General features: G+C 32.2%; 1 protein-coding gene across 7 annotated transcripts in view; it reads right to left on the bottom strand.

Annotated features, from left to right (window-relative positions):
- FER (FER tyrosine kinase) overlaps positions 1 to 13,104 on the bottom strand; it is a 383,463-nt gene that overhangs the window by 261,871 nt on the left and 108,488 nt on the right. For all 7 annotated transcript variants that reach the window (XR_004901995.1, XM_036020640.1, XM_036020641.1 and 4 more), the window contains one exon: positions 3,436 to 3,558. Coding sequence is in view for 6 of the 7 variants with exons in the window: in XM_036020640.1 (XP_035876533.1) it covers positions 3,436 to 3,558 (123 nt within the window). In the remaining variant the exon portion in view is untranslated. The remainder of the gene's footprint in view (positions 1 to 3,435; positions 3,559 to 13,104) is intronic.

Below are 13,104 nucleotides of genomic sequence, written 5' to 3'. Positions count from 1 at the left end.
AATTGAGGGCTGCATTATTTATATAAATTAAAACTCTGTTCTTGTCTGAATTTAGTGTTACATAAAAATTATTCTTTAAGTTCATTTTTCACTTTATATTACTCAGTTATAGGAATCAAAACTATAAAATGATTAATTATATAATTTATTTTGTGACTGTTACTATGTTTTAGAGACAATTATGCTAAATCCAAATTTATAGGTTTTAACTTTTGTCCCTTATTACATTATATTTTGGTAGAACCAACAGTGGTATTTCCGATAAGCAAAAGTTCAGTATGATCCCATTCATTTAAAAATAATTTAAGAATTATGTAACTTATAGAATATTTTCAGTATTTGTGAGCAAATATAGTTCTGTTTTATTGTTTTTATTATTTTCAAGTAACACAGCATATGAAGCTAACATGTTACACAGAAAAAATAATTCTAAATCTACTGTTAGAACTAAATAAAAACTGATTTTAATTATTTAAGTGCATTTAAGTACACGTGTAGATATATACACATATATACACAAAAAAGGAAATGTTTAAGAAATATTAAGAAACTGATATTCAAACATTTCCCCAGAATTCCTGAAGACTATTTGTTTAGGAAAATACTTTAATATATTATTTAAAGACAAATTTCAATGCTACTAATGTCTAAATCAATGAGATTTCCAAATGACTATTTAGTTATATAAATATACTTAACATTTATATTATTCCTGAAGCTAATAATAAAACCTACATGGTAACAAAGGGCTAAAAGAACTTGAGTTAAACAAGACTCATCCCCTGAATTGCTTGACATCCTTATCCCTTCTATGAACACTACTAAAATCATAGGATCAAGCAAATGTTATGATCAAAAAAGACAGAAGCTTTGGAGTCAGGAACTCATTTGTTTCCTACCACTTATTAGGTGTGTTATTATAAATTATCTAAATTCTCCTTAAGGTGAAATACAAACAATTATACAGAAAGGAAAGGAAAGATAACATTTATTGAGTGTGTGTGTGTGTGTGTGTGTGTAAAACATCTGGTATAATGTGCGGAACACAGTAGGAATTCAAGAAATGCCATTTCCCACATATCCACCACCCTCTAAATATAAGCCCCCATTTCTCCACTCCCATTCTCATCTCCTGATAAATATAAATGGGTGGAGAAATATGGATCACACTGATTATGTAGAAAAGAGAGTCAAAGATTTGAATCAAGAGAGCATACCAAAAGAATCAAAAAATTCCACAATTTCTAGATTAAAAATAACACTTGAAGACTGCCTCTTCCAACAATATATAGTCTGGAGAGAGGGTCAGCTATCCTATTGTCCCTCTTTACATCCACTAAATTTTAAAACAAGAGTCATTTACAATGTTTATATTTATAAACAGTAAAAAGTAGAACTACTTCATCATTTGTAAATATGAACAGATTTATTCAAAAATAGAATAAAGCAAGAAAATTCTATTTTTGAATGTTATGTGTGCAATGGTTAATAAATTTGAGTTTTATAATTCAAATAAAATCTTTAGTTATATAATATTAAAATTTTTCAAATTAAAGGAACATCCAGAGTAACTCAAATTTCTGTCCTCACCTTTAAAAGTCTCATTGACTCCAATATTATATTTAATTCCAAGCTGTAATAAAAGCCATAGTATAAGTAAGAAGGGCAGGATCCTACCTAACATTCTGAGTTGTGTAATATGATAGATGGTGTTGCCATTCACTGAAATAAGGAATACTATGAGCAAACTAGGATGTTGGACTGGATTGGGTTGAATGAAGATTTTTAATTCAGCCTTGGACACAGAAAATTTAAGGCACTTCTAAGATACCCAGTGAAGCATGTCAAGTAGGCAAATGATTACATGGCCAGACAGTTCAGAGGAGAAATCTGAGTGAGAGTAATAAATGTGGGTTGTCTTTAGGATATCATCTAGGGCAGTGACATAGCCTAGGGCCATGCCTTAAGTAACTCCAAAATAGATTGGCTGAGTGGACGGAAAGAAGATTATACAAGAGCGGCCAGAAAGAGAGTATTAAGATCTGGCATTTTGGATCCCAAACACCAAGCAAAAAGGAGCATAATAAATTCAACAAAGCCAGATACTGTGAGGAGGTCAAGTAAGACAGTCGCTAAATTTAGTGACATAGAGATCATTGGCAATCTTACAAATATCTATTTCAATAGTGATGGGGCAGAAGCCAGATATATGTAGGGTGAGAACGAAGTGGGAGTTGAGGAAATAAATGTGCATAATCACTCTTAGAATAAGTTTGGCTAAAAACACAGAAGGCAAAAATAATAGGAGGAAATATGAGAATTTAAAGAGTTATCTGGGGAAGGCAGAGAGGTAAAAATTATTTTTAGGATCAAGACCTAAACATATTTAAAAAGTGATACAGGACTCAGTTGAAAAAAAAAGGTGAACCTAAGCTACAAAATCATGCAAGTTTTCTGGGAAAGTATTGAATGATGGAATACAAAAGACAAGCAAAAGAAACAGACTCAAAACAGGAACAGTTCCTCTATGGAAGTAGAGAAAGAGAATGGGTAAAATATGGTGGATTTGGAAAGCTAGTCCCAGAAAATAAGGGAGTTGCCACCTGATGATTCTAATTCTTTCTGTGAAATAGGAGAAATATTTTTTCTAACTTTCATGGAAAAGATAAGATTAGAGATTTGAGAGAAGTGACGACCACTTGAAAAGTTATATATTAAGTAAGAGCAAGTATAGACCAGAGAAAGATATCCTACACAAAACAACTTGAGTATGTGAGAGTGTGACAGAAAAAAATGTAAGTGTCCAGTCACATTACCAATAATCCCTGTGGGAGATGCAAACTATGACTAAAGTCAAATTAGAAGTTATATTTTATCAAAATTTACTTCTTGAAAAAGTAGAAAACATAATTAATATAATTAGTAAAAGCAAGAATATACCAAGACAAATAAAGTCAGAAATTTCAGGAAAATATTTACAGATCCAGAAATCAGCAAGAAAAACAACAGTGAGACAAAAACGGCATAGCAAATCTAACAATTTTTATAGGAGAAGCAGACTGCTATTTTCTAATAAATTTTTTTTGCTTCCTCCTAACACAGTAGAAGCCAATTTCTACAAAATACTGGCCTGCCACATTCTTAACAAGGAATTCATAGTGAATCTGGCAGACAGTGATGAGGAAAAGACAGCTTTTAACAGGATTTTTTGGAAAATACTTTAAATGTAAAACATTAAGACATATAATCAGTACATTATATAGACAAAAATATAATTATTTTTCTATAGAGTCCTAGAAAGTGTCTAAGTTTCATGCTTCAAAATGAAATTTCAGCTTTTAGAAATTTTATATCCATAATACACATAACTAAAGTATTTTTTTAAAATTCCATCAATTCAACTTTCTGCCTTTAAATTATTTTTGTTTTACTCACTCAGACTTCTTTTCACAGGTTTTAGAAGATTCCTCAATTCTTTTCTCTAGCTCCAGGACAGCTTCCTCCTTGTTCAAAAGCATTTGCTGTGTCTGCATAAGTTCCTCTGCTAAAGTTTTCAACCTAGAATGGACAGTTTCGTCATTATCAATCCATACAAAATTGCATTCACTTTACACACACACAAACATTCACACATCTAAGGTTGTGATGCCCAAAACAGTAGCCACATGTAATTTAATTTAAATTAAATTAAAATTTCAGTTTCATGGCTGCATTAGCCACCTTTCAAGGACTGAACAGACACATGTGGCTAGTGGCTAACTTATTGGATGATACAGACCAGAAAATTTTAATAATCACAGTAAGTACCCTTGGGCAGTGCTTTTCTAAAGAGCCTTATTCATCAAATACAAAAAGAGACACAGAAAGAAAATAGAGAAAGAAGAAAAGACTAAATTAAATTTCTGTTATATCCCAGGAAGAGTATATAGTAAAAAGATCATCGGGTTTTTTTCCAGACGCATATTTACACTCTGGTTTTGCCACTTTTTATCTGAGATCCTGGGCAAGCTACTACTTAGCTCATTTTCTCATTTGCAATTTGGATACATCGATACCTGCTTGAAAGCATTGTTTTGAGGATCAAATGAACTAATACATATATGATGACTGGTACTTAGTAAGCTCTGAGTAAAATGGTTTTTAGTATTATTTGCATATGATGTATCATAATAACCTATGACACAGACCCCATTATCCTTATTTTAAATTAAAGAAAGTGAGTCTCAGTTGTATAATAATTTAAATTGATAGTAAGCTATTGCACATATTGTAATAACGCTTTAGAAGTATTTTCTATACAGATTTGAAGATAATTAAATACACAAAATTAATATGCATTCATAGGCCAGATAATTTCTAGTTGCATAAAATGCATTTGGTCCTGAATAGAAATATTTCTACCACAAAACACACACAACTATCAAAATACAATGTAATTTTATCTTTAGCATTTTAAAGCAATACATGGAACCCAAAATATACAAAAATATGTAAATAATCCACATCTTAAAATTTTTAATTATTTAAAATTTAAGAGACAATAAAGTCAAAAGCAAAAGTCATACTGTGAAATATTTGCAATGCAAATTATAAGCTAAGCTCTCTTAATGCAGAAAAAAATCTTAGAAAAAAGACAACCTAATATGAAAATAAACAAAGAACACAATTGGAAGTTCATCAAGAGAAACTCAAATAATTAATAATGGAAATATTTACAACCTGGCCCACAATTAAATATCTGCAGATTAAATAAACAGTAAGTTATTTTTCACCTACTAAAATTGAAAACTACGAAAAAGAGTGACAAAAATTTCAGGGGAAAAGGGGACAGATTTACAAGAAGTATAAAGGACACATGGACAAAAACTAGGGGGGGAATGGAAATGGGAGAGAGGAGAGGAGGGTTGGGGGGTGGGCTGGGATGGGAGTAAAAAGACAGAAAACTACTTGAACAACAATTAAAATAAAATACTTTTTAAACAAAAGAGTGATAATATTCAGTGTTCTGAATAGTGCAAAATAAAAACACACACTGTTGATGTGACAAAATCTGCACAAATTTTTTCATAGATCAATGTGGAATTGTCTCTCAAACATCAAATTAGAATATTCTCTCACCATCTAAAAATCTGTCTTACCAAAATACTTTAGAACGTGCACAAAATGTGATATGAACATGTTTGTTGCAACATTGTTTTTAAAACAAAGAAAACATTTAAATGTCTATCAACAGGTGAATGGCTGAATAAATTTTAATATATGTATAAGAGACAGAATAGCATATAGTTGCTTTAAAATGAGATGCACACTTAAAAAGTTCTTCTAAGGCACATTTTTTAATTAAAATGCATTATGCAGAATACATATAGCACGGTTCCATTTACTTAAAATAAATGTATGTGTATATGTGCTATGGACTGAATGTTATCCCTTTAAAATTCTTATACTGAAGCTCTAATTACCAAAGTGATGATATTATTTTTTTCCATCCTCACCAGAGGACTTTCTTTTTCATTGCTTTTAGAGACATGGAGAGAGAGAAACATCAATGCAAGAGAAAAGCACCTACTGGTCGCCTCCTGTATTCACCCAAACCGGGGATCATATGCACCCAGACCAGGGATCAAGTGTGCAATCTAGGTATGTGACCTGACTGGTAATCAAACCTGCAATCTTTTTGGTCATGGGACAATGCTCCAATCAACTGAGCCACATGGGTCACAGCAGTGTGATGGTACTTTTAGATATGGGGCATTGAAAGGTAATTAGGGTCAGATAATACCATGAGAGTGGGGGCCTCATGATGGAATGAGTGTCCTTATAAAAAAGAGATACTAGAGAGTCTGCTCATGCCCCTTCTCTCTTTTCTCCAAACATACACAAAGAAGTCATGTGAGTACACAAGAAGGCAGCAGTCTACAAGCCAGGAGGGGAGTCTAAGCAAGAACCAAGTTGGCCAGCACCTTGATCTAGAACTTCTAACCTCCAGAACTGTGAGAAATAAATTGTTGTTGCTTAATGCACCAGTTTGTGGTATTTTGTTCTAGCAGCCAGAGCAGACTAATATAATATGTATATAGCTGTGTGTGTCTGTGTGTGTGTGTGTGTGTGTGTGTGTGTATACACAGAACTAGATTACTACAAATGAAACTGATAGACACTCTGAAAGATGTGGGATTGGAATAGAGGGTAACTTAAAACCAAAAAAAAAAGTCTTTCATATTTTCTTCTATATTTATATTATTTGAATCTTTTATAGCAAGAATTAACTTAAGTTTTAAATTATCAACTAGTTGGTCATAGAGATGAAAAAGGCAGAAAAACTATGAAATATAGTCAGAAGAACTCAACATACAGCAATCCAGATTATTTCTTCTTTGCCCAGGCCTAATAGCACAGTCGGTTAGAGTTTTGTTTTGATATACCAAGGTTGTATACCTTGGTTGTATCAGGATTTGATCCCTGGCCAGGGCACATACAAAAAACAACCAATGAATGCATAAATAAGTGTAATCGATTATTTCATCTTTGTTTACAGTCAAGCAACATAAAAAAATTTCAACAGGTTTCTGAGGGCATTACTATATGATAGCAAAACATAATCAATGATGCTTATAATGATCCAGAATGATAAGGAAAAGGTTAATGTAAGATCAGCATTTTTCTTTAAAAATAGACATGTACATATATTTTATGAGATTTACATCCAATCCAGTAAAATTATGTTTTTTTACTTTGATGAAGAGATGAACTCCAGTTATCTGGAAAAATTGCTTACGAGGAATAGTTCATATCCTGACTATGTAAAGAAAGAATTACTATATTAAAATTAGAAATCATTCTCAAGAAAGCTACATTTCAACTTCTGGTTTCAAGTTACTTATAAACAATTATAAATAAGTAAGTAAATAACACACAGAATCCTTTGATGTTTATAAAATTCTACTTATATATGATCTCACTTAGTCCTCATAAAAGTCTGTACCACAGGACCCTATCTCAGAACCTGTTCAACCACCTCCTGTCACCCCAGTCTAGAGGTAACAGAGTAAGAACCAATTTCTCACCATTTGTCTTGGCCATGTTACATCAGAGCTGAGTTTGATAAAAAGCTCTTTCCCTCTTCAACACCCTCCTCTGTTTTATCTTTTATTTCTCTCTCCTATATCTTTTTCTTACTCTTTGTTCTCTTCCCAATTAATTTTCTATCCACCTCTCTTCTCAATTCTTCATTCATTCATTTAAATAAGTGTTTACTAAGCTAAACACTAGGGATAAAACAAAAAACAAGTCTACATTCAGGAAACATATTCTAGAAGAGACATCAAACTGTTTTCCTCCAAACCTCTCTTTTCTTCTTCTTTCCTCTCTTTGATTATTACTGTTTGCTTTCCTAGTTCCTTCTCAATTCTGCTCACTGTATCTTATCCTCTTATCCATCCTGAAATAAGTACACACAGCCCCTGCAAATTGTAAGAAGCAGGCAGCAGGGCTTACCCTTCATGGTATATTCCCTACACTTTGCACAGTCCTGCACATAGCATGTGTTCAACTCAGTTCTCTGTCCTGTTTTTCTCACTCGAAGCCCACATTCTGTTTTTTCCATAATTCTTTAATAAGTACCAAGACTATCCTGATTCCTATCACTCTGGATCATCAGAGAGTAAACCTGAAGAGCCATTTCATCATGAAAACAGCACAATTTACAACTTTCACCCATCGACTAATTCTAGAGCTAACCATATCCAAACCACTACTGTGATGGTGCAATGAGAGAAGCTTAGTTCTCTACATAGAAGTCACTGGTGCAGGGCTGACTGCTTCCATGTAAAAATTACATCATCAAGCTCACTTTATCTTGCCACATGAGGGTAAGAGAAGTATTTGTGCTTACAACTAACTCCTCATCTCTACTACATTCTATAAAGCCCCTTATTCTGGTGAACTAGACACCAGTTCTAGAACCAGACACCTTCAGGTTCAACATTTGCTTAGCTTTTCTAAACTTCCATTTCCTACTCTAATAAAATGGAAATTAATTTCACACCTAACTAAATTAAATAATTATGTTACATTAAAGCAGTAAAACACTGTACCCTTTTAGGAATTCATATATTTTAAGAGAATAAGGCAAAAGACTATGCATAGAATAACCCCATTTCAGTAAGGAAAACAATTTATATATATGCGTGTGCTTGCAAATACATCCTGGAACGATACATACGTTTTTTAAAATGAATTAACACTGGAGGTTAGAAATGAGTATAAAAAAAGAGAAAACATTGATTTTCACTGTATACCCTTTTGTAAGATTTTGCAGATATTGTCATCTGCTTGCATTAGTTAATTTTTAAAGATTTAACTGTATTTAAAGATACAAAGCCTGAAACAATTATTGTTTCAGGTAATAACAAGTCTTCGGTACTTATACAATCCTTTTTGTATCCCCAAATCATTGGATATCATTATCTGTATCTTACAACATACTTACAGAGACCCAACTTCCTAAAAAAATTATAAATTATAAATGTCCAATACTGTCACACTAATTGTGATATTTGGGTTAATAGAAAACCAAATGGAATAAGGGTGACAGTTGCCTGAAGTAATTTTCTGACATCTTTATTACTGCAACATAAATTAAATAAACCATTTTTTTTGCAATCTCATAGCACTTCATGTATGAACTTCTATACCATGGCACAAATATTTATTAGTTTTTCTCAAGATTACACAGAAGGTGACGCCTAATCAACCAAGCAGAAGTTTTTGTTAAAAATATCTACCTCCAATCGGATATATCCACCTGCATCCTATGCAACCTTTTTGTTTCCCTTAATAAAATTTTCCTTCGAATATGTCATCTGCCTTCTAATATTTTACATAATTCCAAATATTCCAACTCGCTCATTAATAAAGTAATTCCCTAACATAGCCTTACATAATTATACTACACGTTCACCCAAAAGACAAACGAGCAAAGACTGTAAATGAGAACAGCCAAAAACAGACTTGATAAAGCCAAGGTACTGCTTAAGACATGAGAATATTGCAGTAGTTGTCACTCCACTGTTTGACAAAGTTGATTCAGACAGTTTAATGGGCAAAACTGATGTCATTCCCTTCAACAAAACTCAGCAACATTTTTTTTAAAGATCTGAAGAGTAAATACTTTAGGCTTTTCCACCAAAAGGCAAAATCAAGGAATATCACTGAGATATTAATATAAGAAAAAAGAAAAATATTCACATTTTATTGACCAATTCAAAATATAATAACTGAGTATAATTTATCATAATGCTGGTCTACTATGAGAAGAGGGTGATAATGTTTAGCCTTTTTCTGATCCACACATTTTTCAGCACCATCATTTGTAATATATCTTAAAATATTCCATTAAAGTTTATACTAAATTAGGGTTTTCTTAACTTCTTTGAAAATATCTTTATCTGTAGTTGATCCACTCAGGCTGTTTACAAAGAGTTAAGTCTTCAGTCACTTAAAACTTGGCATTTACTCTTCAAACAAACAATTGAGCACTTTTAGATCACACCTGCTGACTCATTAAGAGTCAGGGAAAACCACATGAAATCATTTGCCTTGGTTTTTTTTTAATTAGCTAATGATGTAGCTCTCAATGGCTCAACTCCTCACGCAAATGTTCTCATTGAAAGACTAATAGTTATAAACAAGTTTATTTTCACTAGACATATTCCTTCAGCTACTGCAATGAAACACTATTAAATTAATTTATCATTGGTAAATGGCTCTCCTGGCTTAGAAAATTACCACTGTTCAATTAATGTATCTTACTTACATCCCACTGTAAAAGCTAAACTCATGATTACTTTAATTTTTTAAAAAATGCACTAGAAAATATGAGGCCTAAGGTTGGACTTCAGTTTAGAATACAAGACTGGAATTCAAATATATTTCTATGGATGGACAGTAACAACTTATAATACATTTGAAACACTTAAATACCTTCTTATTTCAGAACTCCATAGACCTGATTTTTTAAGTTATTTTGATAAACTAAAGTTATTCAATTAGATACTGATACATTAGAATATTTGCATATATAATCATAATAAATGGATGATTAAAAATTATAGAATAGTATCTCCTCCAGCATTTGACAAAGAGAGATCCAAAAAAGAAGCCAATGGTGGAGAGTTGTTGGAGGAGAAAGAGAGAGGCTGCAGAAAACAGAGACAAAGGGAGCAACATTGGGCTCAAGGCTGAAGGTAATACAACCTAAGTAAGTGCCTGTGCAGTGGGAAGTACACATTTTCAGGTGCCCAGTGCCAGAAATTATGAGAGACCATAAAATAGCCCTCTATCATAAAGGTGATCTACCAAGCAAAAATATTTTTATACATAGGAAATAAATAATCTGACAAATAATTGAGTTTAACTCATACATACTATATATGTATATATATACATGCAATGTTTATAAATAGAGTTAACAGATAATTTTAGAACATGATGAAATGCTTAGTGACATATAATTAGATAGGTAAATGCAATAATTTTGTCACTATTATATCATTAGAATTCCATCAAGCCTGGAAAGGGGCAGGCAGCGACATTATATAATCTTGTTTTGGATATAGATACTAGTTGTATATTAATCTCAGAATCTCCTACATTTATATGAGAAAACTCTACATGATACAATAAACAGAAAGCAAGAATATAAATTATTAAATTCATGAGTAAGTTTCTGCTAACAAAAATAATTTTTATGTTACTTTTAAAACTCTAAAAAAAGCAAAAAGAAGAAAATTAAAAGATGTCTCTTCATGACTAGCAAAGTAAAAGAGATAACCTTAGGAAAAGGGCATTTATTTAAATCTCAAATACTTTCCAAGTCAAGATTGGCTCAGAAGTATAACAGATCAAAAGAAAAAACAAAGTTAAAACTCAAGACGAATTCTAGCTAGTCCATTGTAAAAATGCTAGTTTTCCCCAATAATTCTATACACTTTGAGGAATATATTCATTAGCAACATTTAACGAAAAGATATTCTTTAAATAGAAAAGACATCTGTTCAAGTAAGTAGTAGTCTTTACCCATTTGGGGTCAGGAAGCCCTCTAAAAATTTTCAGAGACTTCCTCCAGAAGGTAATATACACATTTCTACAAACAATTTTAATGGGCTTATGACAGAAGTTTTCAATCCTGTCTGCACATTAAAATTAAGTGGAAAGCTTACCATAAATTCTCATGCCCTATCTTACCCTCAGAAAATCTGATTTAGTTGCTTTGGGGTGAGTCCCACACATCACCATTTTTTACAGCTCCCTAAGTGACCCTGATATGAAGCCAGATATGAGGCCCATTATTCAGAAACTCCCTGAAGTCTCTCCATAAAACAGTTTTCATTCACTCACTCACTCAAGATGTTAATTAAGCATTCACCACATCTGACATCTAGCCAAGATTTTGAAGAGTCCAAGAGAAATGTGGTCCAATTTTCTCTCTTTCATAGTCACTACTAATCAGAAGTCTGGCAGATTGCCGGTATCACTCCTATTTATAGAAAACTTCTCCAGGAGTCACAAACTAATGATTCTTACTTCCAAACTAATGTAACCTTTCACAATGAACAGGGTCACTGACCTCTTAAACAAACATAAATGAATGAAAAAAAGGAAAATGTTTCTTGTGTTTTTCGGAATATCATTTGATATTAATGCATTAGAACTCTTAAATGGGCTAAGAAAAAATGAAGAATAGAGTGAAGCACAGACCATAAAATATTAGCATTTTTAAACAGCTTTTGAGAGTGTGGTACTTTAAAACTATTTAACACCCTGCAATTCAGGAACAAATGCTTAGTAAAAGGAAATGATAAAATGGAACGAAAAATAAGTACCTAATATTCTGGAGAGAGTCATGCTAAAAAAAAATGTAAAGAGATAAGAAATAAAATCACATTTATTTAACATTATTATAAATATTACCCCCAACATGCTTCCCTGCTTACCCCATTCATTCACCACCATTTCAAAACATATTCTATACATGTATATATACACACACAAACATACAGGGTGGGGCAAAAGTAGGTTTACAGTTGTGGGTATTCGAAACAGAGTTTATTCTTGAATTATTACTGATTCATTATTGTATTATTTTCCATACAAATAACTGTAAACCTCCTTTTGCTCCACCCTGGGTGTGTATGCGTATGTGTATATATATATGCGTATATATATGGAATTACTCTAGATTATCCTGATGCTCCCAACAGACACATTGAATAACTCATTCTTGCAATAAAATTCTTGAGGAAAACCTAATCTTAAACTCATATTCTGAATTTAGATGCTATTCAATGAAATGTAGCTGAAGTTTTGTCTCGGTAAGATGTAAGCAAGTAAATCATCTATCACATTATCAAAGATTCATTATCTTTAGTTTATACATTTTTGTTGTTTTATCATAATTAAAAATAATGATTTATGAGCATAATTAGTGTTGCTCTCATTATACCCTGAAAAGCAATAAAGCAAATTCTTCTTTGGTTATAAAATCTTTTCTTTTACTTAAGTTTATAACAGGTAGCTATTTTTAAGTTTACCACATTACACTCCAGTATTTATATGCTTGTTCTTTCTTGGTGTTTATTAAAATAAATTGATCAATTTTAGAGTAAACTCCTTGAAAGTATTAACCCTTACAAACTTAAATACACAATAAATATATTTTTATGAATAAATAAATTATTTGGGAGCAATATAATAATTTTTAAAAACAGGAGTAATTTACATCATATTCCTTCACCAAGCAGCACAGGAATTAAGAAATGGAATTTGTCACTGCACAAGAAGTCACAAACTCTACAGTCCTTTTTGTGCCAAGCATTCAATCCTATGGCTTGGAGCAGAGTTTCTCCACCTCGACACTACTGACATTTTTCACCACGTAATTGTAGGAGGCTGTCCTGTGACTGCAGGATGTTCAGCAGCTTCCATGGCTTCTACCCACTAGATACCAGTAACACTTTCCCACCTCATAAACAAAAATGTCTTCAGATATTGTCAAATTTCCTCAGGGGACAAAATTCACCCAGGCTGAGAACCGCTGGTGTA

Source organism: Phyllostomus discolor, chromosome 3, assembly GCF_004126475.2.
Source record: "Phyllostomus discolor isolate MPI-MPIP mPhyDis1 chromosome 3, mPhyDis1.pri.v3, whole genome shotgun sequence".
Taxonomy (NCBI): Eukaryota; Metazoa; Chordata; class Mammalia; order Chiroptera; family Phyllostomidae; genus Phyllostomus; species Phyllostomus discolor.
Note: the sequence above shows the minus strand (reverse complement) of the source record. Positions and strands in the feature narration are given on the sequence as shown.